Here is a 26,276-nt window from a genome sequence, read left to right on the forward strand (position 1 = left end):
ACTCCTGCTGTCTTGCACACTGCTCTATCTCCAGACTTGGCACCCTCCCTGGCACATGGCAGGCACTACTGCCTGAGACAGAGTTTCAGACTGAAAAGCAGAAGCAGAGGCACCCTAGGGGCTGGAGACCAGCTGGGTGTGCTCACCTAACCAGGCTCCTGCTCCAGGCTGCCACATGGCCCAGGCCTCTTCCTCTGGGGTTCTCAACCTCCAGGGAGCCCTGCTGGGGTGAGAATGAGTGAGCTGTACCCAGTCATCCAAGGGTCACCTAGACTGGAGTGGTGGGTGCCCTCTGGCTGCAGCTGCCTCTGGGAGCCTGGAGGGGGAGGGGCCGCGGAGAAGCCCGTCATTGCAGAGGGAGCTAAAAATAGCCAGAAGAGATGATGTCATCAGGTTCCCACAGCTCAGCACCCCCCTCACTCACACACATACACACACATCCTAACAGACACAGATACACACAGACACAAGTGTGGGCATACACACACACACACACACATACATACATACACACACACACACACACACACACACACACACACACACACTCTGCTAGGGGAGGGAAGCTTCTGGGTTCCTGGGCTGCAGGGGCAGGGAAGTCTGGTGAGTGTGTCTGCATGTGTGCAGGTGTCTACGTGTGCCTGGGTTTGCATGAGTGTTATTGCATGTTTCTATCTATATGCTTATGTGCTTTTCCAGATGCATGCATGTCTGTGTGTTCATTTGTAGGCATGTGTATGTGCTGTTACATATGCCATGTGGGGAGGGCCATGTGCGTTAGTGTCAGTGTTTATCTCTGTTTATAAGTATGTACTTGCATGCACCTGTGTTTGTTGCTTTGTGTGTCTGTGAGTCTACTTATATTTACATGTCTGCATATGTTCATGGACTGTGGCATGTGTCTTTATATGTGTGGGCCCCTCTGTGGACCTTGGGCGCTAGCCCAGCCACCTTCCTGCCTCCCCCTTCCCCCCACCCCAGCCAGCACTGTCTGGGCATGATGTGTCAGTGAATTCTCTGCCGCTTCCTCCTCTCAGGGTCCCAGTCTCCGGCAAGCCTTAGAGTGGAAGGACACAGACACAGTTCATTTTTTCCTCACAGGCTTCTTAAACCCCAGGAGGCCAGGCCAAAGCTCTCAGACTTCACTCTCACCCCCACCCCTCAGGGAAGGGAGCCCTGGACACACACCCAGGCATAAAGTGACACCTCAGAGACCGAGTCCCTCACAACGTTTCCCACCACTGAGACACAATTCCATGGAGATACACCCCACAGAAATGCAGTTACACCTGATGACACATGGGCACACACTCAGAAATCCAAATGGAAAATCCCCAGGCCAGAGTGCTTAACACCCTCCCCCTTTCTGGACTCAAACTCAGTCTTGCCCCACCCCTAACCACCGCAGCTCAGCTGACAGTCCTGGAAAACACTGGCCTCGGGGAACAGCTAGGGGGCTGAAGGTGACCAGTCCTCCTCAGAAGCAACCCTCTCCTCCTTCAGGCTGCCCCTCACCCTCTCTCCTGACCTTCATTCCTCTTAGCTGAAGCCTCTGTCTGGCACACCAGTAGCCTTACCCTCGACACACAGCTGGCCACAAAGTCACAATCTATTGCAGAGGCACACTCAGCCACATGTCTGCTCAGACTCCCATCTCCACACACACTCAGACACACACACCAACAGCTACTTCTGCACACTGGCCATCATAGGCACAGAGCCACATAACATCTCACATTCAAGCACTCGTGGAGTTACACTCAAGTAGTGAAATCTCTTTCATCCTATCTCTTTCTGATCTGTGCCTCTACCTCCCTCCTCAAGGATCTGGCTCCCTATAACTTCCAAGATGTCTATGGAGACCCTTTTCCCTGTGCAGTGCAGGAAGGATCCCTACCTCCCAGGGCAGATCAAAAGCTGAGGCCAAAGATGGAGAAATGGTGTGTGTTGCCGACCCTGTCCTGTCCTTCCATTGCCAAACTGTGATCCCTGCTGTTGTCACTAAAACCCGCCCCGGGAGCATTCAGCCCCAACCCTGCCCTCATACCCTGCTGCATATTTATCTGGAAACACCTTGGAATGGAGTAAGGCAGTTGGAGCAGAATTGATTGTATTTGTCTGCTGTTAACCACCCAGGGCCCTTAGGAGATACAGGTCCGGAGATAGCCAAGCTTCTGGACTAGTTTCTGGACATTTCTAGAAGATCAGAAAGCTGCCAGGTTGACAGAGGTGTCTGAGAACTAAGGAGAAGAAGGAAAGGGAAGAGTGTGAGGAAGACAGAAGTTCTGGAAGCTCTACTGCTCTTAGATTCACAGTCCCCCAAGCCCTCTGCTTTTAGTCAATATGCCTTCCATTAAGGCTCTGAGCCTTTAGGATGTCTGCTATCAAGACCCCACCATACTTTTGGGGTGGTATTTCTCACAGAGTGTGCCTCCTAGAATGCCTATGCAGGGCTAAAGTGGGGGAAAACTAATGGCTCTGTTTTGCCAACCCCCCCACCCTGCCTCAGGGCCCTTGGCTAACCTGGTGGTGGAAGGATCCACACACTGGTGGTGGTGACGGTGTGAGTGTTGTTGATATCTGTGGCCAGGGTGGCAAAATTGGTGGCTGCAGTGGTAGGAGTTCGGCCTTGGGGTTTCTGCCGATACCTTCTACGGCTACACTTGAACATCCTGGGAAATCGAGGCCTAGGCCAGCCCATCCCTGGCCTGCGGTAGCGGAATCTTAAACCCCGGGGCCGAGGGGCACGGGCAAGCTGAGAAGGCCCCATGGGCACAGGGAGCTTCTGTAGTGTGCCTGAGGGCACTACTGGCCAGGGCAGCTGGGGCCTCTATGACATAGAGTCTGCATAAGGGCGGTGCTCTTTATTATAGGTTCTGGTCCCCAGCCCATCCCCATGGGTCAGACTTCCTCACAATTCTCTCCACGGGTCCAGCCCAAGGGCCAGAAAACCTCAGCTTGGCCCCTAGGGAAAAGGAACTCTGAGTAGGGGAAATTACTCCCTCACTTTCTCATTTATCCGCATTAACAATATTAACAATATTTATTAAGCATTTACTGTGTGTCAAACAGTACTGAGTACTTTACAAACACTATCTCTTTAATCCCACAAAGTTTAGACTCTATCATTATTCCTATTTCATATACAGTCGATTCTCATTATTCATAGTAGTTAATAAAGTCATCACCACAAATAGTGCATTAGTAAATTGAGCCAATGCATCTACAGGGTTAGATTCCTACCAGTCTCTGGTCACAATTTTTTCGTCAACTGATCAATCAGAACATGACCTTGTTTTATGTGTTTCTGTTTAAAGACACCTAATTTAGGGGTGCCTGGGTGGCACAGTCGGTTAAGTGTCCCGACTCTTGAGCTCCGCTCAGGTCATGATCTCAGTTTGTGAGTTCAAGCCCCCACATTGGGCTCTGCGCTGATGGTTCAGAGCCTGCTTGGGATTCTGTCTCTCCCTCTCTCTGCCCCACCCCAGCTTGTGCACACTCTCTCTCTCTCTCTTTCTCTCAAAATAAATAAATAAACTTAAAAAAAAAAGGTTCCTAATTTAAAATATACTGTTGAGTCATTAACATTGAACTCATAGCCAACACCACTATATCATATGTCCTCTGTAAGGCACATCACAGGCTTCTTGTGCTTAGCAACACTAGACAACACTTCAGCATTATTTGATAAATGGCAAAATCATCAACAAAAAGCACAGAAATGCATAAAATGTGACACTAAATAGCCCACAAGAAGAACATGTGTTTATATTATAAGAGGTGAAACAAGAAGGTAGAGTATCCTCTTGTTCAACCTCAGCTGAGAATAAGAGAATGAGGCAGCTCAAAATTTTTACAAATGTCCATGAATGACCACCAAAGTGACACGAGTATTGGTTTGGGGTTACAGATGAATTTTAGTGAGTAGGCAAATTCACAGATATGGAAGCCATGAATAATGAGGATCGACTGTATAAGGAAACTGAGGCTCAGTTAGGTGAGGTCACACAATTAGAGACTGGGAGGGGTTCAAATCCATGATGGCTCTAGGGCCCAAAGCCCAGACAGTTAACTCTTGCTGTTCTGCACTCATTTATTCATTTAATCATCCAGGAGGAGATGTTCACTAACAACTTCATATGTGCTGGGCTCTGGGGATGTAGATGGAGGTGACACGGCCCCAATTCTTCTTGAGTGAGAAGAGAAAGCCATGTGGATAATCAGTGCAGGTGGAGGAACAGCTAGGTCCCCAGGGGATGTAAGTTGCATCAACCCGGGGTTTATTTCCTTTCTTGTAGGTGACAGTGTTGTCAATGGTTCTGCCAGGCCTTGCACTGAGTTGTTGTGGGACTATGGACTTGTCCTTTCTCCCTCCACACTCTCTTTCCCTCCTATTTCACCTCTAGTCCTCCTTCCCAGCCTCTGCCTTTTCTCTGTTCCTGCAGGAGCCTGCCAGCAGATTTTAGGGTCCTCAGCACCACCCTATACAGCCTCACACCTACCTACTCCCCCTCTAGCCTCTTCTCTTGCTATCCTCAGTCTTAGAAAATGGACCTTTCTCCCATCAACTTCTAGCCACTACACCCATAAACCCACTTTGTCCTTGGCCTTCTTCCTCAAGTCCCAGACCAAGGCCTCTTCCTCTGCTCTTTCTGGACATCAGCTCTTCCTGCCTTCTCAGAGATTCTATCAATATAGACAGTCTGCTTGGTGGTTAAGATACAGACTCTGGCACCAGGCTGACTAGGGTTGAATCCTGGCTCTGCCACTTATGAGCTGTGTGATCACGGCAAGTGCCTAACCTTCTGTGCCTCTGTTTCCCCGTATTTAAAAAGGGGATAAAAGAGAATCTATCTCATAGAATGGTTGTGAAGAGGGGAAAAAAAACTATATATGTAATGCATTTAAAACACGATCTACACAACTATTAGTGTCATCAGCCCTCCTCTCTCCCCTGTTTCTTCACTGCTTCCTCCCATTATAAAAAAACAAAACAAAGTGTCAACTATATTCAAATTTTTAAAAAATTTTAAAAGTCCACTTCATCCAACTCATACCCCCTCTGGTGATGACTCTTCCCACTCTGACCTCCCACTCTGTGGTCATTCTCATTTGTCCCAGAGTGGTGAGAAATCTTATTTTAAAACTCTATATAACTATTCTGTTATACAGACCAGGACACAGAGGCTTGAAACTGAGTCTAAGAAGGGGCGCCTGGGTGGCTCAGTAGGTCAAGTGTCTACCTCTTGATTTTGGCTCAGATCATGGTCTCACAGTATTAAGCCCCATGTCTGGCTCTGTGCTGATAGCATGGAACCTACCTGTGATTCTCTCTTTGCTCCTCTCCCATGCTTTCCCTCTCCCTCTCTCTCTCAAAATAAATTTTAAAAAGAAAAAGAAAAATAAACGAGTCTAAGAAATGTCCCTGGGGTTGCACAGCTAAGAAGCAGTAGAACCAGCATTGGAGTACCTGGTCTGAGTGATTCCAAGGCCAGAACTTCCCCAGCACCTCAATGTCGGGCGGCAGCATTAGAGTGGAAAGTAGGACCAGCAGGGGAAAGAGGCAGGCAGGAGTTCAAATTAAACCCTGAGGGATTTTTGTAGAACGGGATTGCTGAGCCTTCAAATTGGGGTGATGTTTTTGTGAGACCACGGTGCCACCTGCTGGCAGAAAGGAAAGGGGTGCTAAACGCAGATTGCTTAGAATACTGGATCGCGGCGGGGGGGGGGGGGGGGGGGAGCAAGAGAAAGGATGGGAAGGGAGCCGAGTACGGAGGAAAGAAGGGAGGAGAAAGATGGGGAAATTGAGATATTGCAGAGGGAAAAGGACTAGGAGTCATTTGCTGCTCAGAAGAGGGGGCAGAAGCTACTATACCTTGGCCATTTCCTTGAAAGTGTAGATGTGCTTGAGTGTGTGTGTGTGAGAAACAGAGACAAAGAAACACAGAGAGACAGAGAGACTTTAAGAATGTACCTCAGATGTTGCTTTGTTGTTTCTTAGTTGCTGGGGATCCGTCCACACATAGGTCAGAGTATGTGTGTATGCATGTGTTTGTGTGCACGCTCACGAGAACTAGTAGGTGTTTATGTACATATCTCTGTGTGTGTATACAAATGGCAGCTTGGGCAGAGGTATGCGTGCCTGTGAGCACACAGGGTGTATGAATGTATCAGCAGATGTGGGCTAAGAAGCATATGTGCCCGGTGGTGGTGGAGGGCACCCAGAAATTCTGTGAGCTGCTTGTTTACCCTCAGATTTCTCTTCCTTCAGATCAGGAAAGGTGTTGCTGCGGTTGGTGTTGCCAGGCCGACGAGGCCCGCTGCTCCAGTGGCTGTGGGGACAGATCTCCAGGCAGCAGGGGGCAGCAGGGCAAGAGGAGGCTGAGTGACTGCTGGGTGGGGCAGACGGGAAGGCAAGCAGAGGAGGAGGCCTTGAAAAGCCCTGCCCCGCCTACAGGTGAGCAGTGGTGTGTGAGAGCCAGCCCCGTCTCACTGCCTGCCCACTCAAGTGGCAATTCCCTGGAGTTGCCTGTCCCCTCTGGAGCCTCAGCAGATTCTTCTTTCAGAACTCACTACCAAGAGCCCTGAACAGGTGATGGTATAGGATAGGGATTATCCTATAAAGTGAAATCAACCTGTAAACAGGTTTGGGAAGCTGGGAGGCCAATGGGGAGGGTCCGGAAAGAGTCTAGGGCTGGGTTGGGAGAGAGGTCCAGGACATAGTGGTGCCAAGGAAGGGCATGAAGTAATCTGTAGTGTGGGGGCTAGGTTTGGGGCGCCAGCGGGGAAACCTGGGGTGTTAGTATCTCAGAATGTCAGGTGCTGGTAGAGGTCTGGGGCAGTACAAAGAGGTAGGGGTGTCAGGAGGATTTGGGAAAAGTCCTGAGGTGTCAGAGTCTAGATTCAGGGGAATTTTGGTGATTTATGGGTCCTGGATGCTGGAGTCTGCTATGTCAGGGTCCAAATGGCAGAGCCAGTCCAGGGGCCAGTGGAGGCACGTGGCACTAATTCCTAACTCACACTTGTCTGCCTCTCAGGAGCCACCATGCAGTGCTTCAGCTTCATTAAAACCATGATGACCCTCTTCAATTTCCTCATCTTTGTAAGTATGGGGGTTGTGGGCTCTTTGGGGCTCCCTATAAGAGTGGGTCACAACCTAAGCAGAGCCCAAGCTGGGAAATAGGACACTGCTGTGTCCAGACTCTGTGGTACAGATTTCCCATTATGATAGGGTGCAGAATTCTCCCCAAATGCCGAGTCCTGGTCTCAGGAGCAGCCTGGCTGCTACACAAGTTGGGGAGGAGAAGTGTAGGAGAAAGTCCTCCCTTCTAGGAAGCTTCAGCCCAGATTTAGCGCAGGGCAGTGTAGGCTAACAGGAGCGATTGTCCCCTTTTATAGGGACTGGGGGCCCAGTGAGAGGAAGAGGTTTGCCCAAGCTTACCTAGTGATCAAGGAAATTCAGTGGCCTCTGTAGGACAGGCAGCTGAAAGGAGAAATGCCTGAAGACCTCAGAGCAGAGAGTCGGCCTCAAGCAGCCTTTATTCATTCAACAAACCTCAAGCAGTCTTTATTCATTCAAGAAACATTTATGTGCTAAGACTGTGCTAAGTGCTGGGGTGAAAGGTGAGCAAGCCCTTTCTCTGCCCTTGAGGATCTCAGATCCAGCAAAGCAGATAGGCAGACGGTGGCAACGTACTGTGTCTGGCCTTAGCAGAGGGGCTATGGGAGCCCACAGGAAGGGCCTGAACCCTGGTCAGAGAAGACTATCTGGAGGAAATAGGTGAAGCGGGGAATTTGCACTGGGTGAGGAGGTTGTAAAGCATGCAAAAAGACCCAGAGGCAATGAAATCGGATATTGTTCAGAAAACCAGGAACAGATTGTATAGGGCATGTTTGAGGAAGCTGAGTAATGAGGCGTGAACCCTGGAGATGGTGGTGGAGATGGGGAGAAATGGACAAAGACAAAGGCCTCAGATGGTGGCCAAGGGGCAGAAGGGGGGCAAGGCAGACAGAGGTTTTGGAGGTAATGTCTGTGGCTCTGGTATGAGCAACCTGGGGGATGTCCCACAGGCAGCTGCATACCCAATGGGGCTGCAGCTCTGGTTGGAGCTGGACATGGATATTTGGAAGTCATGTGACCACAAATGGTCAGTGAAGCCACTGAGTGGGTAACAGCACTCAGGCAGAGTGACCTCTGAGAAACCCAACTTGCAAGGATTATGTGGAGAAACGCCACCAGGAAGCAGATAGAGAAAGAGCAGTGGAAAGGAATCAAGGAGAGCACAATCTCAGAGAGATCAGAAGGGCATGGCACATGAGGTGTCCACTAGATTTAGCACAGCATGGCACCACAGACCTTGGAGCCACACTAGAGTGGCTTAGAGTCAGTGAAAAGTGAGGAAGTAGAGACAGGAAGTGTAGATGGATTTTTGGAGAAATTGGGCTAGAGGTGAATAACCTGACTCCAATATGGTCCATGCCTTGGGCTTCTTTTAGCTTCAGGGCACTAGCCTTTATCCATATATCTGGAGAAGGCAAAGGGATCCCAGCAATATGGAGATAGTAGGGGCTCCGGTCCGAGGGGGTTAAAGGCAAATCCGGTTTGGTTTCTGGCCTCTGTTGGTCAGGCTTTGCCAGGCTGGGCAGGGCAGGGCAGGGCAGGTCTCAACCTCCTTGAAATTTGACCCTTATAGGCTGGGAGCCCAGCTCTCTGTCCTTGGGCAAACATGCCTGGGATCCAGCCACAATCTGCCACCTGGTTCTAGCCTCAGTTTCTATAGCTGGGCACCAAGGTGATGTCAGGCTGATTCATCTGCTGATACTCTGGATCAGGGTGGCTTTGCTCTAAGAGGTGTGGCATCTGGACAGTGTACCTCCTGCCCAGTCTGGGCCTCAGAATCCCCTGAGGTTTGGGGTTGAGCAAGAGAGAGCCTCTAAAAGAAACCCTGGCTGTACTCCCCCTCTGGTGCCTCAGTTTTCCTGTGAGGCAAAGAGAGGTCTAGGTTAGTTGAAGGGCAGGCCTGGAGTTTGATCCTGGAGAGGGGCCAAATGGGGCCTCAAGGTAGGTGTCCCTTCTCCCCGAGTCCCTCTCCAAGGATGGAAGCAGGTGTAAACCTCAGCCCCACCTCTGTTGCCATGGTGACTGTTGAGCCTGTTCAAGCTACAACCCCACTGTTTCACCTATCAGAAGACAGAGGCGTTTCACTCTGCAAGGAAATGGGGTGGGGTGGGGGTGGGGGGTACCCTGCTGCCCTCACCTGCTTGTTTTCACTCCTAGCTATGTGGCTTGACCCTGACAGCAGTGAGGAAAAGTCTTGCCCTTCTCCCATCCTGTAGATATTTCTGGAACCCCTGATCCCATTTATATCTGCATAGGTGCTGGCTATGGGTGGCCCAGCTCCCATTTTTCTGGCTCTACAGAATATTTTCCTCCGTGCAGGATGAGTTTTTAAGACTCCTTAGCCAATAAAGGGAGAAACTTTCTCATTTCTCATCTTCCTGACTCAACTGCATGGTAAGGAGCTGCTTGCCCGCACTGTTTTATGGTCTGCCTCTCTGTCCCCAGCTGTGTGGCGTTGCCCTGTTGGCAGTGGGCATCTGGGTGTCCGTCGATGGGTCATCCTTCCTGAAGATCTTCGGGCCGCTGTCATCCAGTGCCATGCAGTTTGTCAACGTGGGCTACTTCCTCATCGCAGCTGGTGCTGTGCTCTTTGCTCTTGGTTTCCTGGGCTGCTACGGTGCTCAGACTGAGAACAAGTGTGCCCTCATGATGGTGTGTCAAACCCAGCTCCATAGGCCCATAACCGAGACCCGGGGCCCCCTCACCCTTGACACCAGGCTCTGGGGATCCCCAAACCGTGCTCTGGACTCCAGAGGCCTCAGCAGAGGGGGCAACTGCCTTGTTTTAATGGGTGGTGGGTTACAATAAGTGAGGCAGGAGGGACTGTCTCTAAAATTCAGACCTCTGTTCCCCATTCAGTTCTTCTTGATCCTCCTCATCATCTTCATCGCTGAGGTTGCAGCTGCTGTAGTTGCCTTGGTGTATACCACCATGGTGAGGAGTGGGGATGGGGCAAGGGGGAAAGATCGGGAAAAACCCTGCAAGTGGGCTGTGGCCTGTGAATGGCCGCCTTCCCTACCAGGCCCTAAGCATTGACCTGCCCCATCCAGGCTGAGCACTTCCTGACGTTGCTGGTAGTGCCTACCATCAAGGAAGACTATGGTTCTCAGAAGGACTTCACCCAAGTGTGGAACACCACCATGGAAGGGGTAAGGTGGGCTGGGGGAGATTTTGGAGTGGGGAGAAAAAACGAGGCCCCACTGACCACCCTTCCCTCCTCATTTCCAGCTCAAGTGCTGTGGCTTTAACAACTACACGGATTTTGAGGGCTCTCCCTACTTCATGAAGAACCATACCTTTCCCCCATACTGTTGCCTTGACGATGGCAATGGCACAGCCACAGAACCCTGCACCAAGGAGAAGGCTGATGACAACATTGTACAGGTGTGGTATGGAAGGTTGGGGGCTGCTTTAATGTCCTCAAAGTGCTGAATGAGGGAGGGGTGCAGCTGCTGACTATAGCCCCTCTCTTCCCTCCTCCAAGGGCTGCTTCAGTCAGCTTCTGTATGACATCCGAACCAACGCAGTCACTGTGGGTGCTGTGGCAGCTGGAATTGGGGGTTTGGAGGTAAGGGGCATGAGGAGGTTGGGGCAGGATATCCCCACTGGATCAGGGTGCTTGACCCATCTTGGAGGCCTTGCAGAAGGAGACAGACTTCTAACAGAGCTTCATGTAGAGTGTCTGGGAGGCAGGGGACTGAAGCGCAAGGACCCTGATCATATCCCTTATCTCTACCTATTCCTTTCCCACCAGCTGGCAGCCATGATCGTGTCCATGTATCTGTACTGCAATTTGAAGTAAGTCTGCTTCTGCCTCCGCCACTGCTGCTGCCACATAAGAACTGGGAAGAGGCATCCTGGCACTGTCAAGCGGCAGTGTTTGGGCTGAGGACAGGATCTAACAGTTTCATTTGGGCCAGAGTGGGCCCAGCCTTGCTGCTCTGGACTTGGGGCCAAATAGGGGACCACCCCCTTCCGGCTGTGCCTGAGTTTTCCTTCCAATGGTGGGGTTGGGGTCAGAACCTCTAAGGCAGTCAGTTGTCCTGCCCATACTTCCAGTCTGTCCCTTAAACCCTTGACACCCTTTCAAGCCAATGGGGCTCTCAGTGATCCCAGCAGCCCCGCTGCGGGATGAGAGAAAGGCACCCTAAAACATGGACACATGCAAAATCAGCAGTCACGAGGCGGATGTGTAGAAGGCCCTTCAGAACTCATAACCCAATTAAAATGTCTCCGTTTGGAACTCTTTTCGCGTATCCTTGGAGAGGCAGGCCCATCTTGCCTCACTTGGCCTCAGATTCCTATGGGGCTGGTGACTCAGAAGGCCCCTGGAAAGGTCACAAGGGTGGAGGTAGATGCCTATTTTCCCCCTTCATTTGGATTCCAGGCCTGGGAGGGAGCCTAACAGGGATGATCAAGAGGGCACTCCGGGAGGAACTGGGGGCTGGGCCAGTCTGCCTTCCCATAATGTGGGAGGACTTTGACCTGAAACTACCCCCTCCTGGGTGGGGGCAGTGGACTGGAAAGCTATGAAAATAACAAGCCTGTGCCCAGGTGGGGGTGGAGAGACAAGAAATACTGCCAAGGCAATGGGAGGGTCACTTCTTAGGCTCTGGAATCCCTCCAGAAGCCCCCATCAGAGGATCCAAGCTGCCTACCCTTCTCACTCAGGCAAAGCCCATACCTGTCCTTGCCTTGGGGATTTTAGAAAGAACTTTGTTTATTTTGGTCTTGGCTTGCCTCTGGGACTCTACAGATCTGATCTCTTAATCTTAACCACCCCCAACCTCTAGAAACTGTGCCTAGAAAGGCCAAGTGACTTGTTCCACGTCCACAACCTTCCCTGAAGGGCTCAGCCTTGACTTGGGCCCAGACTGTCTGACTCCAGAGTCTGGTGGGGTCCTGGCTGATGTGGAGTCCAATTTACCTGAAGGCCAGAATATCCCAGACATAGATCTGATTGCTGCTGAAACAGGACGGACAACACTAAGGAGGAAGGCTACAGCCAGCAAAACCCAGACTAGCAAACCAGTCCTCCTTACTCCCCACCTGGTTTTCCTAGGGCAGTCCAGAACTATTACCCCTTGCTGAGCCCGCGAAGGAACAGCAACCTGGAGAGAACCACACAGTGCCTGAGAGCTAGTCCCAGGTCCAGATCAGGAGCCTGCTGGGGGGCTGGGCAGGGAGAGCAACTAGTCCCTCTCCCCACCTTCACAACCTTACCGTCTCTCACACACCACCCTTTCCCAGGTACCTACATGGAGGCTGCAGGGGATTTGTTTGCCCAGGGCGGGCCTCCACCACCTCGTGAGCTAACTGCTCCTCAACTTGACTGTTGTGGCACCTCAAGCACTATCTCTAGCTCCAGCAAACACTGAAGGCGTCAGGGTGGCGAGAAATGTCGGAGCACCTGTGCCATGGTGGAGGGAGGGGTAGAGCTGATAAAAGGGCGGGAGTTCTAGTCAGTTCCTGCCTCCCTGGCCAAGGCTCTACATAAGGCACTCACCAGACTTACCTTGAACAGACTCTGCAGGCTGACCCATCTCAAGAGGTGTGGTCTACACTAGATCCCTTAAATGTCCTGCCACCTGCCTTAGACTTTCTTATCCACTCCTTCTAGACAGTCCTATCCATTTCCTGGTGCTTCTGTGACTAAGTTAGATCTTTCTAACTTCTTTGGATCACTGGCTAGGTGAGAATCTGATGAAAATGATGGCTTTTCAGGCTATCTGGGTGGCTCAGTTGGTTGAACATCCGACTTCGGCTCAGATTATGATCTCACAGTTTGTAAGTTTGAGCCCCACATCAGGTTTGCTGCTGTCAGCTCAGAGCTGCTTCAGTTCTTTTATTCCCCTTTCTCTACCTCTCCCTTGCTCATGCTTTCTCAAAGATAAACATTAAAAAAATAAGAAGAAACGGGGGTGCCTGGGTGGCTCAGTTGGTTTAGCATCTGACTTCAGCTCAGGTCATGATTTCATGGTTCATGAGTTCGAGCCCCACATTGGGCTCTGTGCTGACAGCTCAGAGCCTGGAGCCTGCTTCAGATTCTGTGTCTCCCTCTCTCTCTGTCTCTCCCCCACTTATGTTCTCTCTCTCTCTCTCCCAAAAATAAACATTAAAAAAAATTTATGAAGAAATTGATAGCTTTTCTCCAGAAAAATTTATAGATATGGAATCTGCTTACAAAGTACCCAAAGGGGGGCACCTGGGTGGCTCAGGTCATGATCTTGCAGTTCATGAATTTGAGCCTTACATCAGGCACTCTGCTATCAATGCAGAGCCTGCTTATGATACTCTGTCTCCCTCTCTCTCTGCCCCTCTCCCACTTGCTTGCTCTCACTCTCTCTCAAAAATAAACAAACATTAAAGGGTGCCTGGGTGGCTCAGTTAGTTAAATGTCCGATTTCAGCTCAGGTCATGATCTTGCGGTTCGTGGGTTCGAGCCCCATGTTGGGCTCTGTGCTGACAGCTCAGTGCCTGGAGCCTGTTTCAGATTCTATGTCTCCCTCTCCCTCTGCCCCTCCCCTGCTCATGCGCTCTCTCTCTCTCTCTCTCTCTCTCTCAAAAATAAATAAAACATAAAAAAATTTAAAATAATAAACATTAAAAAAAAAAGTACCCTAAGGACCACAGATCCTTGTTCCTACAACTCCATCTTCAGCCCAGTCATAGCCTCCTGAATGATGCCACCCCAGTTCTGTTTCACTCACTTCCTTTCCAACCCCCCTAGACTCACCTGCTCTCCCATCACCTCCCCTAACGCCAAGTATCCCTTTTGCTCTGTTGCTTCATCTCTGGAGACAGGTACCTAAACAGACAAGCTAGGCAGGTTAACTGCCTGATGGGAAGAGGCTTGGGGTGGCTTCTGTAAGCTCAGCCCCAAGTACAGTGAGGCTAAGGTCAGGCTCAGCTGTCTTAAGGTGGAGCTTAGGGAAAAACCTTGGTGTTTGAGACTGGGGCATCCCCTGGTGGCCAAATGGTGCCAAATGGAAGCTAAACTCTGTGGAGGACAGTAAGGAAAACTCATTATCCATCATGACCATTCTCTCTCCTACCCATCTCTCTCTCTGTGTCTCTCTCTCTTCCCCCTCCCTGCCCCCCCCGCCCCCACACAGTCACACCATCATAAAACACATCCCCAGAGGTTTTCTCCTTTTTTAATCAATGACCACCTTATCCAGCTTTGGAAACCTGGACAAAGAGGAGGCTGAGAAGAGGCCTGGTTCAGTGTCTGAGGGTCTCTGAGTGAGTCTGCATCAGCAGGTGGGCCCCAGCGGGCCTGTCCATGGGTTGGGCACAGCAGTTTCCTGAGTAAGAGCCAGCCCCACCCTCAGGGCAGCACCCAGCCAAGAAAGGAATCAAGGCCCTCCAGGCTTCAGCCTTTTCCCAAGGTCCTCAGGACAGTCAATAAATAGGTTAGATTCTGAGCCAGGCTTGGGAGGAGGGAGTGTGCAAAGGGCAGGATCAGCTGCCCAGGGACCCCGATGATTCCCAGGTACTATCCTGCCCCTTCCCACAAGGAAGTAAATAAATAGACCTCCAACTCAAGAACAGGGGCGTTGGAGCAGGGGAAGCCTCCCCTTGAGTTAGTAATTAAGTCTCATGTTAAAAACAAACCAGCCCCAACCCCTGCCAGTGTCTACAAAATCCTACAGGATGGGGTGAAGGGCTAGCCTGCCTGGGGGTACACAGTACCCAGCCCTGCAGGGTCCTGGAAGAGGTCTCATGTCTGTTCTGCAGCTCCTGGGGCTCCCTCTTCCTTTGGGGGTGGCTCCAGGAAAATTGGGATGATGGATGGTGGCTTCTTCACCCTGGAAAGATAATTTGAAAATGTATAGGGAAAAGGTAATTAGCTATGCCCGCTAATCCCACTAGACTCTCACGTCCCAGGGCAGAAAAGAGTCACTCACGAGTAGGGGGAGGCTGGGACGCCCACCACCAGGAAGTGATTCTTCTTCCGAAACAATCTCCACAGGCCCCGGTGGTTGCCACGCACATCCAGGTCCCAGATATGGAGGCACTGGTAGGAGTGGGACAGAGTGAGAGGCAAGGGTCAGAGAGCTGTGGGGAGGGGCCACTGAGGACCCTTGGCTCAGCCTCCAGCCCCTCAACAGTCTCAATTTGTAAGAGGTAGCATCTTCTAGAATATGGAATTGGACAAAGGGTTTGAGAGAGGGGTTCCCAGAGGATGAAGAAAAGGTTCTGAGGTAGAAGATTCCAGAACAAAGGCTCCCTGTATCTGGTGGGGAGGAGTAAGCCTGGGGTGGGTATGTTAGTGGGGCACCTTGGCAAGCTGGGTCCAGGTGATAAAGTCATCATCTTTCTCCATTCGGATGAAGGCCACATAGGTGTGGCCCTCTGTGTCTGGCAGGAAAGAGTCTTCACAAGGGTTCTTGCTGTGGTCCAGAACCTCAGCTTCGCTGCAGCAGAGGGTAGGGGAGAAAGGCCAAGACAGAGCCTGCTTCATGGGTGTGTTTTACAAGGCCCTGTGCTTAGTTTAAAGCTCTGCTATTGCTGTCTTGAAATTCTTAATTTTTCAACAAGGTGTCCTGCTTTTCATTTTGCAGTGGGCCCCAAAAATAATGGGGCCAAGACCCCCAGTATTTGCCTCCTCACTCCCTGCCATATATCCCTGCCATAGGCCATACCTGAGCAGCCTGTGAATTTCTGCTTCATAAGCTTCCTTCTTCAGACTGAAGGAGAAGGAAAAATGGGTCAGGGGAAGGGGTAACCCCTCAGGTTCCAGGGGCAAGGCAAGGGATTACATGGGAATTGGGTGGCAGCAAGGCTGGGGTAAACAGCAGGTCCCAGGGTTGGAGGGGAATATTGGGGATTGGTCATCAAGGCTCCTAGATATCCTCCCCTCTGCTCTGTCCCCATCCCTGACCTGTCCACGTTCCTGAGCTGGACACCTGGAACCGTGTTGAACTTGTGCTTCTTGAAGTAGGCCTCCTGAAGTGGGTGTGAGGGTGAACATTAGGGCATTACACTGTCAGGCCCACACCCGCCCAGTGACCCACCACATAGCCACAAGGCCCACAGATGAAGTCCTGGACCCACAGAGGTCCCCCTAATTTCCCTCCATCTTCCCTATCCTCCTCTTTGTAGCATCTTTGGCCAGCTCTCATAGCCTTTTTTTTTTTTTTTTTTTTTTTTTAAGTTTATTTATTTATTTTGAGAGAGAGAAAGACTGTGAACAGGGGAGGGGCAGAGAGAGAGGGAGAATCTCAAGCAGGCTCTGCACTGTGAGTGCAGAGCCCAATGCAGGGCTCAAACTCAAGAAACTGTGAGATCATGACTTGAGCCAAAATCAAGAGTCAGATGCTTAACTGATGGAGCCACCCAGGCGCTCCTGCTCTTACTAGCTTTAATTTCAGCTCCCCCATTGCTAGAGACCTCATGCCCACACCAGCAGCTCATGCTCCTGACCCCTGGGTTTAGTCCCTATTCCCAGTGGTTCTCCCTGGGTCTGCTGTTGTAGAGCCACAGAAGCCAGAAACAGGCCCTGTGGGGACCAGAGGGCAAAAGGCCAGGCTGAGCTGAGACAGAGGAAAGTGCTAAGACCAAGGTACTGAAAGTGTCAATGCCTGCCCCTCTCTGGGAGATGAGTAGGGTCTTGTATAAGCCGATCTTTCAGGGTCCTTCTGGAATCTAGGAGGTTCTAAGCTGCCCATATGTTCCTTTGGGCTGGCCTGTCTCAATGCATACTGTTGCTGTATGTGGGGAGTGGCCCTTTGGACACAGCCATGTAAAGCATGGAGGCCCGGGGACCTCCCTGTTCACTTTGGGCTGAGGCTTGGGCCCCTCCACTTGCAAGGACAGGAGAGGGCAAAGCTTCCAGGGCTGCATAAGCGCCTGGTGGCAGAAATCCCCTCCCCACACCCACAGTCGGGTGCTAAGAATAGTAATAATGAAAAAAATACAAGCTAACCCTTATATAATGCTTGCAGTTCAAAGCATTTTACATATATTAACTCATTTAAGCCTCGTAACCTGGAACCCTTGTGATAGGTAGTATCTTTATCCTCATTTTACAAATAAGGAAACTGAGGCAAATGAAGATAAGGAATCTTCCCCAAAGTTAATAAGTGGAAGAGCTGGGACTGCTCTAGAGTCCATGTTCTTGCTCTATCTACTATTCTGTGCCCACCTCCACAATATCCCTGCCTCCCACTCACGTGGAAGTAGCCATTCATGTTGAGGCCAACGATGCCGAAGTGGTAGGATCTGGAAACATCAGGGATGATGCACTCTCGGCCTCGGCGTTGTTCAGGCATCCGCATCCACATGTCCCAGTCCCAGAGCTGGGGGCATGGAAGATTATGATGGTTAAGAGGTTTGGAGCTGGGAGGGGACTCCAGCCCACTCACCCTACCCTGCCAGGGCACCTTTTCTGGTGTGGGCCACTTGGGCTCAAGCTCCTCCTTATACAGGGACTTCCTGAGCACCCAGCCCAGGCCAGGCATGGTCTCCACACGGTACAGCAGTGCTGGGTCCTCAGCTGTGTGTTCATATCCCTGGGGACAGGGGTGCCATGGTGGGAGGTATCAGCTTGGTGCTTGTGCTGTACCAACACCCCAGCTGACCCCTGGCCACTTGGCTTACTTGGTCGTTCCAGGCAGAGATACAGTACAGGCTGTCGTCCTCTTCTAGTAGGTGGATGGACTGGCTCAGGAAACTGAGACAGGCAGGGTCCAAGGGTTCAGGGAAGGACAAGGACAAACCCAGTCACACAGTGATGCTGGAGGAGCTAGAGATGGGACTCAGGAGTCATGCCTACTTGTCCCTTCCCCCAAATCCCCACTGTGTCTACCCGTCCTTCTACTCTCTACTCCAACCCCAACACCTGCTGTCCTACCTTTGCAGGCTTTCCCCCCACTTTTAAGCTTATTTTCCTCAGAAAGCTCTCCCAGACATCCCACTGCCTTCTTTCCTGGAGACCCAGTTAAGCAAAGAGGCCCAAGGAAGCCTATAGGAGCTGAGTGGAGAGGTACTTATGGAAGGGCCCTCCCCTCACCTGAAAAAGTCCACAGCAATGTCCAGGTCCTCTTCCAGAACCACGGCAAACCTGGCTTCCTGCAGGGGGAGGGGGACAGCATGACCCCAAGGGGGCCTTTCCCATCCTGTGCCTCCTCCACCCCCATCTTATTTCTCAAGCAGCACTACCCTTGTTTTCCAGATCAGGAAGCTGAGGTCCAGAGAGAAGAGCTTGCTATATAATAAGACCAGACCTTATACCCATGTTTCTCCTCCCTAGGTCCAAGGACTTTGTCCTTACTACTCACCGGAAACAGGTTGAAAGTGGCAGTGAGGCTGGCTTTGTAGTGCTGGGTGGGGAGCGGAAAGAGGGCACGTGAGCTTTGGGGTGGATGGCAGGGTCAGGTGTCTGCCCCTTCCATCCTTGCCTAGGCAGTACCTGAGACACACGGGCATTCTTGATGCTGATAGGAGTGTGCTGGATGCCCCTCAGACCAAACAGGGCCACCACATCCATTGGCTCCTAGAAGGCATGGCCACTGGTCACCATATGAGCCACCTCCCCCTGCCCACCTTGCAGGCTCCGCCATGCCAAACCATTCACATTTCACAGCCCTTGCCTTGGCCGTCTCTTGTGATCATTGCTACTCAGCACCCACGGCCCTGGGCTCTGCTCTTCCCATAGCCCCCAAACCCCACTCACCTCATAGTAGCCATCGATGAAAACCGTTATCATCTGGGGAGACACCCCCTGGGCTGAGAGTAGAGAGCGCAGCATCCTGGGGAGCCCAGGGATGGGTTAGGTCTCTGTCACCCAACTCTGGGTTCCCTTGTGCTTATAGATGGGTCCACATCCCCCTGTTCACCCACATGGGTGAATGGGCCTAGAATCTGTTGCCTTTCTGCCCACCTCAAGAGTTCCTCCTGCAGGCAGATAAGCTTGAGGGTCCCACTTGCTAAGCACCCTCCTGTTCAGTGCTGGATACAGCCCACTCCCAGGCTCACCTGTACAAGTAATTGGGCCGGTTCCCTGCAATCACAGCCACAGGCACATTAAGGACCTTGTTGTCTGGGAGCTGAGGGAGAAACAGCTTTTAGTTCTTGCCTCACTCCCTCTTCACATTGGGATCCCCACCTAGGGAAGAGTTCTTTGGGGAGAAGGCGACTCCAGAGTAGAGAGGGAAAAGGCAGAGGGTCTCCCTGTCCCGGCCCTCCCATACACTCAACCCACATCCAACTCCAGGCCTTTGTTCACATGGCCTACTCTTCCCCCCAACAGGATGCCCCCCCCCCCCCCCCCCCGCCGTCTTTCAGAGCTCAGCACAGATCCTTGGGTCCTGGTTCCCTCTCAGGCTGAGGTAGGGAAAGCCCAACCTGGCTCTTTCCTAGGGCCTCTGGCCGAGTTGAGAAGGAGTCCAAGCCTCACTGTCTAAGGCTGCACTCACTGGGTCAGGGCTGAACTCGATGGGTGTGGGGTCCTTGCAGCTGCACACACTCCCATAGCCCTCAACTTTGCTGCAGAAGCGCCGGCGGCGACGGTTCAGCTCTGTGTCTGCCCAGTGGCACTCGGCCTCTGAGGGAGGGATGGGGTCAACAGGATGAGGCATATAGGGGCAGAAGACCAGTGTGGTTTACACAACCCCAGGCACTCAGTCAAGAGAATAAAGCTCCATTAAGAGGACCCAAATCCCCACCTCCAGCCCAGGCACTGCCCTGGAGCCCAGACCCCACTAACCCCACCTTCAGCTGAGCTCAGCGGCACATCTGTCTTCAGCAGGACTGGGTCCCCCCAGGAGGAGAGGGCAGGTGACTTAGAATGTTTCTCCCCAAGGACAGGACCTAGCAGGAGGCAGGAATGAGGGGCAATGGGGGCCCAGGCTCCAGTTTGAAGCTTCTTCCCAACTCTCTGCCCACTTTCATCCAGCCCACCACTTCTGGCTCCTATTTGCCCCCAACCCCACCCCATCTCTTGGTGTTCTGTTCCTTCCAGACCCCTGATACTTTAGGGTGGATGGCCCATGGTGCCGGTACCTCCTTTCCGTCCCACGAAGGCCCAAGTGTCCCTCCAGCCCAGGGCAGGGCCAGCCTGACTGCCCAGGCTCCTCAGCAGAGCCTTGGCCGTGTCCTTGAGGTGGAAGGAGCCCTCATCCTGGGAGACCAGAGAAAGTGGTCAGCCTGCCTGCCATGGTTCTGGGTGACCTGGCTTCATGGAGCACTCGCTGTGTGTCAAACATCACGCAAAACCTTTTATTTAAATTAGCTCGTTAAATTATCCCAACAACCCTCTGAGGTTACTATCCTTTCACAGTTAAGAAAACTGAAGGTTTAGAGAGATTCTGAGAATTATCCAAGACGGCCATGCTAGTAAATCCTTACCATGATCCCATACAATCTACATCTCTCTGCTCTTTTCCCACCACTCCCCTCCCCTCCCTTAGTTTGCTCCAGCTCCACTGGCATCCTTGCAATTCCTCAAGCATGCTAAGCACCTTCCCACTTCAGGGCCTTTGCACTCGTCAATCTTCTTCTCTAGAACACTCTTCCTCCAGATAGCCACCTGGCCCTCTCCTTACTTCCTCCAGCTTTCTGTTCACGTCACTTGCTTAACAGACACCTTCCCTTTCTAAAATGCATCACTCATCATTCTGTTTTCCCTGCTTCACTATCTTCAGTAAGTTATCATTTCCTGACATCACACGTTTATCTGGCTTTTTTGTTGTTGATCTTGCCCCGCAGAATGTAAGCTCCATAAAGGTTGCTTCTGATTGTAGCTCTAGCACCCAGATCAGTGCCTGGCATGCAGTAGTTGCTCAATAACTATTTGCTAAATAAAAATGACAACGCTAAGATTGGAACCTGTATTACCTTCCTCCAGAGGTTCTTCCCACTATGCTTTATGAGGGGTATAGAACCCAGGGCCATGATCAAAGTTGGAATTGGGGGCATTGGGAGAAGGACCAGGGCAGAGTCACTGACCTTGACAGTGCAGATGAGCACTCGGCCAGGTGCCACCATGTTGAGGAACAGCACCATGGCCTCATCCTCATGAGGTGAGTATGTGTCAAACACACGCTTTGCCATCACATGGCCCTGACAGGGACATACCTCTCATGAGTTAATGTCACCAGCAAGGTGGGCTCAGCTTCAGCCCTCCAGGTCCCCCACCCCTAGAACCTCACCGTGGCCTGGTTGAGAACGATGACATGGATGCCCCGGCCTTGCTCCCGAGCCTCGTCCTCCAGCACCTACAGGGTGGCAGAGACAAAATCCAACTCTTCATGGTGGCATTCAAGGTCTCTCTGTCTTATGGGAATTTAAAAAATCAGCTGCATGAAACCTCTCCTCCTGCCTATGCCTCTGTTAACAGTTCTTTTCTGACCCAGCCTGAATGCCACCTCTTCCAGAAAACCTCCTTAAGTTATCCATTAGAGAGATCAGATCTTTCTAGAACCCTCCTCTCTACGGCTTTCAGACTCTTAGAGCCCTAACGTCTCTTCCTAGTGCTGGAGATACTATAATCCATCAGATTAAGCCCCTCGAACTGGGGCCAGCTCTGATTACCTCTAGGTCCCCAATGCCTGGAACTAGGCTGAGGTCAAAGAAGGGACCAGAAAACAGTTATGGGATAAGTCAATGAATTATCTACCTACTGATACTAATGATCACTTTGCATAATATTCCACTACATGCAACACATTTCACATACTTTTCTTTTAATCCTGACAAGGAGAAATCATTAGTCCCAGCCTTTAGATAAGGAACTGAGGCCTCCAGAGCCACATAGTTTGAAAGTGGCAGAGATGCAGTACCCACTTAGGCAGTAGATCCCAGAGCCACGGACCCACACCCTGAGTAGAATACAATGACTGTACACCCGACACTGGCCCACTTACCGTAGTGCCATCCACAGCTACGTATACTTTGCTGCGGCTTGAGTACACCTCCACATCCAGAACCCGTCGGGGACCACTGCCCCTGCGCCGTGACGGCTCTAATCGGCCCAGGGCCTCATCTGTAGAGGTGCAAAGGTCAGGGAGATGGTCTTTCCAGCAGCATCTCATCCCTTGGGATCTGCCTACCATTTCAGCTGTGAGATCCCGGGGGACCCCTCCCCCACCACCACTCCACCTCAACAGCCAATCCCATCCTCAGCCTGGCCCCACCATAGTCTTGTTCTGGCTCCGAGTCTCCATTGGCCTCACTGATTGCTCGACGCGTGTCCAGGATCAACTTGATGTTGACAATGACGGTCACCAGTAGGAAAAGCACTGCCCCTGTCTGAGAGGAGCGGTAGGGATGACTAAAGAGGGGCACCCCCTCCAGATCATTGAGGGTCTTCCTGAAAGGAGGGCCCTGGCTGCAGTGAGGACACAGGGAGATCCTGGGGCCTCTCGTCCCTCTGTCCACCCAGTTCTACTCCCCCCAGCCAGGGTCCAGTTTCACAACCACCTCCTCCTGGGAACCACCCCTGACCCTTCTCTCTTCATCAGGGCCCTTCCTACCCAGAGCTCCTGTATTCTTCCATTTGAGGCCCTGATTTCCTTGGTCCCCTCCACAATTAGTTCCTAGAGATGGAGCCAGTCCCAGAGAACCAAGCTGGGGATCAGAAGACCTGGGTCTTAGCTCTGACTGCCTGACAGGTGTGTGTACCCCTGGGCAAAGCCTTCCTGATTAGACTTCAGGTTTTTGTCAGAAGTCTAGGAGGTTGTACTTGGGTTCTGATTCTAGAACTCTGGGCCCAAACCACCACCTCGTAGCGACGTGACACAAAGAGGTTTCCTCTCTAGGAACCTGCCGCCCCTTTCCAGGGTTGGGGGTAGCCAAGGTAAGTCCCAGTGCCAATAGTCTAGGCTAGGGTAAAGCTGGGAGGGAGCCCCTAGGAGGTTTGGGACATTTCTATACCTGACAGAATCTCCGCAGGGCCCGCTGGTTGGTCAGTTTATACTTCCAGGTAAGATACCAGCTCCGCTTCTTCCGAGCCCCAAAGGGCTTGATGAGGGAGCTGGGCTTCCAGTCGTCCATGCCGGATTGGGGAGTCACCACTGTCCTGGCCAACCCATGCCTTCAGGAATCTGAGAGGACCAGAGGGTCACATGGAGTAAGGTGTTCCTCCCAAAGTCTGATACCTTCTAGGGAGACCAGGGAGGACCTCCCAGCAACGCTTCCCTGAAGACATCCACGCTGTGTGACCTGAGAAAAGTGGCTCAACTTCTCTGGAGAGGAAACCTTCAGAGGGGTCAGATCACCTGGAAACTCCCCCTGGGGCTGGGGTAACTGACACAGCTGCTCGGGGACCTTCCCCCCCCCCCCCCGCCCCCCGCCCCCCGCGCCGGAGAAGGGGCCAAATAATCGGCTCTCGAGGTTTATCAGCTCCTAAAAGGGCCAAGCTCCAGGTCTTCCTAGTCCTGTTGTGGGCAAAGGGCGGAGACAACCCCCTTCCCCAGCCCCCAATCCTCCACCCCCTTGCGCCCTCGCCCTCTCCTATCTGGCCCCATTCTTCTCCTCCCAGGGCTCGGGGCCGCCTGAGGACTCGGGAAACCTGCCCCGGCCGCGCCACCCCTCCCGGACTCTTGCCCAGAGGCACTCACGGCTCAGGGGGCCCGGGCCCCACTCGGGCCCCTCTCGGGCCCGCACTGCTCGGCCCGGCGCGCCGCGGCCTCCGCCTCCTCCATGCCGTTCGCGGCCCCGCCCCGGCCCGGCCCGGCCCGCCTCCCCGCTTCCGCCGCCGCCGCCGCCGCGGGGTGAGAGGGCGGCGGGCGGCGCTTAGGGCGGCGGCGACGAGTGTCAGCAGCCCGCGAGTGCCGCGAATACTCAGCAGCCCCCGGCTCGCAACCAGCGGGCGGGGTGGCTGCTGGGGGAGAGCAGATCCGCCCCCCCCCCACCCCCGACGTCTTGGTCCCCAGCATCGCCGATGGCAAACTGGATTCAAGTCGGAGTCCTAGAGATTTGGACTAGACCACTCGGGATTCCAGGGTCATAGGGCCTACAGGCCTCGGACACAGCTACCTGCTCCCCTTGCTTGGCCAAGACTGCATGCACCTAGGTCTAGGGTATGCAGGCCTAGGGTATGCGTTTGGAGGCTGAGGGGAATTAAAAACCTGCTTCTACCATGACCCGAGACCTTGGGCAAGTCACTGCACGTCTCAGCCTAGGTTCCCTCCTCTGTGAAATGCTTACTCTATATGATGCTTACTCTATGCCAGTCACTGATCAAGCACTTTACTTCCATCAACTCATTGAATTCCACAACCCCATGAGTTAGGTGCTATTACTAATGAGGCCCAATGTCACAAAGCTAGGAGAGCTAGAATTCAAACCTAGGCATCCCAGCTCCGGATTTTACTCACAACCCCTGCCCTATACTGACAAGAAAAATACAGAGTTGTTGTGAAGGTTTAATGAGATAATACATATAAAGCACTTAGCTTAACATAGTAATTCTCAAACTTTACCTTGCATCAGAATCACTTGGAGGGTGCCTTAAAACACAAATTGCTGGGCCCCATTCTAAGAGTTTTTGATTCATAGTCTGGGGTAGAGCAGAATACTGCATTTCTAACAAGTTTCTAGGTGATGGAGATGCTTATTTGAAGTGAATGGGTAGCTATGCAAGTTGTAAGCAGAGGAGCAATATAGTCCCATTTAAGAGAACCTTTACTGTTTTGTGAAGACTGTTTTAAAAGGAAACAGAGGAAGCCAGACCAGTTAGATTTTTTTTTTTTTTTGAGCTCTCCATATTCCACCTGCTCCCTACGTGGTGGGATGGTATTCCCCCCGCCCCCCACACACACACCAAATGTTAACAGTACTTATCTTAGAAGCTAAGATAATAAGTGATTTTTCCTAATAGGTATGTATTAGAGAACAGAAGAAAATGCAACACATTTTATTAGCATTTGAAAAAGATGTCCCTCAGGGCTCCTTCCTGATCTTCACTCCTCAGTCTCACTTTCTATGGAAGATCATATCCACTCTCTTGACCTCTGTAACCACCTAGATTCTTACACTCATATCTGCAGTCCTAATATTTCCTGAGCTCCAGGCTGACCTGTATCTAATTGCCTGCTGGACATCTTCACAGGCCCCTCCAACTCAATGTGACCCCTGCTGTAATCATCTCTTCCCACTCTTAGATCTCTTTTGGGGTTCCCTTCCTTGGTGAATGACAGCAGGAACAGCTGAAGTCATCCTTGACTCCTCATCTCCAACAACCAGCCGAGGTGTCTTTACTCACCAGCATACTCTCTGCACCACGCGCAATGGCTAGCAAATGGTAGATGCTCCATAATATTTATTGAAATCACTCATTTCCTGAGCAAATACTCATGAATGCCACTATAAACAAATAAATGTAACCAGTCACCAAGTCTTGTCAGTCTTACCTCCTTAAAAGTCCTCCATTGTGGTCTAACTGTTCTCCAATCTCACAACCTGCCCCTCCCTGGTCCAGTCCATTTCAGTTTCTTCCCTTCCAACCAGGTTCCTTGACTCCAGATTTGTACCCCTCCAATCCTTTCTCCTTGCAAAATCCAGAGCAGTTTTTCAAAAAGGTAAATCTGGTTTTTAACCTCTGATTTAAAACTCTTCTGTGGATCAAGAGATATCAAGGAAAAACACATTACTTAAGGTTACAAGGTAACCATTAGATGACCTAAAAATAGTGATAGAAATATTTAGGGTCAGTGGAAGAAGGGAAGTACAGAGTGTGAGATAAATCTATATTTATCATAATAGGAAGTCAGTAGATGATATTTAAAATTAATAAATAGTAGTACTGTATAAGCATATGTAGAGTTATGTGTATAAACACCAGAAAAAAAAAGCTGAACATCATTGTCTTTGGGGTGTGGGTATAGAGGTGGGAAAAGATAAAGCAGGGTTTGCATTGTAAATCCTTCTGTGACCATGGGCTGAAATAATTTGTATTAAAAACCCAAATCAAGCCAAAACAACAACAAAAAAAGTTTTTCATGGCTCCTCATTGCTTATAAAATATAATCCAAGCACTATACAACTATCTTCTACAGTTCTACAGCAGCATGGCCATCGCCTGGGAGCTTGTTAGAAAAGAAGAATCTCAGACCCCATCCCAGATCTACAGAATTACAATCTGCATTTTAACAAGATGTGCAGATAATTCATATGCACAGTCAAGCTTAAGCATCAGTCTACAGGATCT

The 26,276-nt window shown here is 51.4% G+C and overlaps 3 protein-coding genes and 1 long non-coding RNA gene across 6 annotated transcripts; 2 read left to right on the plus strand and 2 right to left on the minus strand.

The window, feature by feature from the left end:
* Positions 1-2,093: 2,093 nt before the first annotated feature.
* On the minus strand, positions 2,094-2,828 carry P3R3URF (PIK3R3 upstream open reading frame). The gene is made up of 2 exons (XM_025926682.2): positions 2,524-2,828; positions 2,094-2,240 (listed from the first exon to the last, which is right to left on the minus strand). Exons 1-2 carry the CDS (start codon positions 2,768-2,770, stop codon positions 2,197-2,199), a joined length of 291 nt encoding a protein of 96 aa, XP_025782467.1. The 5' UTR covers positions 2,771-2,828; the 3' UTR covers positions 2,094-2,196.
* Positions 2,829-6,436: 3,608 nt separating this feature from the next.
* On the plus strand, positions 6,437-11,363 carry TSPAN1 (tetraspanin 1). Its single transcript, XM_025912441.2, has 8 exons — positions 6,437-6,592; positions 7,038-7,102; positions 9,566-9,772; positions 9,980-10,054; positions 10,171-10,269; positions 10,349-10,504; positions 10,605-10,688; positions 10,875-11,363. The coding sequence occupies exons 2-8, from the start codon at positions 7,046-7,048 to the stop codon at positions 10,920-10,922; spliced, it is 726 nt and encodes a 241-aa protein (XP_025768226.1). The 5' UTR covers positions 6,437-6,592; positions 7,038-7,045; the 3' UTR covers positions 10,923-11,363.
* A 2,898-nt stretch (positions 11,364-14,261) lies between these two features.
* On the minus strand, positions 14,262-23,843 carry POMGNT1 (protein O-linked mannose N-acetylglucosaminyltransferase 1 (beta 1,2-)). 3 transcript variants are annotated; one of them, XM_086716833.1, is made up of 22 exons: positions 23,686-23,843; positions 23,000-23,169; positions 22,300-22,375; positions 21,991-22,109; positions 21,277-21,342; positions 21,074-21,187; positions 20,129-20,246; positions 19,838-19,936; positions 19,543-19,670; positions 19,103-19,173; positions 18,801-18,876; positions 18,537-18,620; positions 18,406-18,447; positions 18,138-18,196; positions 17,726-17,798; positions 17,509-17,637; positions 17,299-17,424; positions 16,008-16,072; positions 15,769-15,813; positions 15,405-15,540; positions 15,031-15,140; positions 14,262-14,931 (listed from the first exon to the last, which is right to left on the minus strand). In XM_086716833.1, the coding sequence occupies exons 2-22, from the start codon at positions 23,117-23,119 to the stop codon at positions 14,844-14,846; spliced, it is 1,944 nt and encodes a 647-aa protein (XP_086572959.1). In that variant the 5' UTR covers positions 23,120-23,169; positions 23,686-23,843; the 3' UTR covers positions 14,262-14,843. The 3 variants fall into 3 exon arrangements, with proteins under 3 accessions (XP_086572959.1, XP_086572958.1, XP_086572960.1); XM_086716832.1 differs by having other exon boundaries at positions 22,261-22,375; XM_086716834.1 differs by lacking the exons at positions 23,000-23,169; positions 23,686-23,843 and adding an exon at positions 22,600-22,659 and having other exon boundaries at positions 22,261-22,375.
* On the plus strand, positions 22,844-25,463 carry LOC147577987 (uncharacterized). The gene is made up of 3 exons (XR_015254675.1): positions 22,844-22,922; positions 23,231-23,367; positions 25,231-25,463. It is a non-coding gene; the product is annotated as an uncharacterized LOC147577987 (long non-coding RNA).
* The last annotated feature ends 813 nt before the right edge of the window (positions 25,464-26,276 follow it).

Source organism: Puma concolor, chromosome C1 (assembly GCF_028749965.1).
Source record: "Puma concolor isolate L17-30 chromosome C1, mPumCon1.1.hap2, whole genome shotgun sequence".
Taxonomy (NCBI): domain Eukaryota; kingdom Metazoa; phylum Chordata; class Mammalia; order Carnivora; family Felidae; genus Puma; species Puma concolor.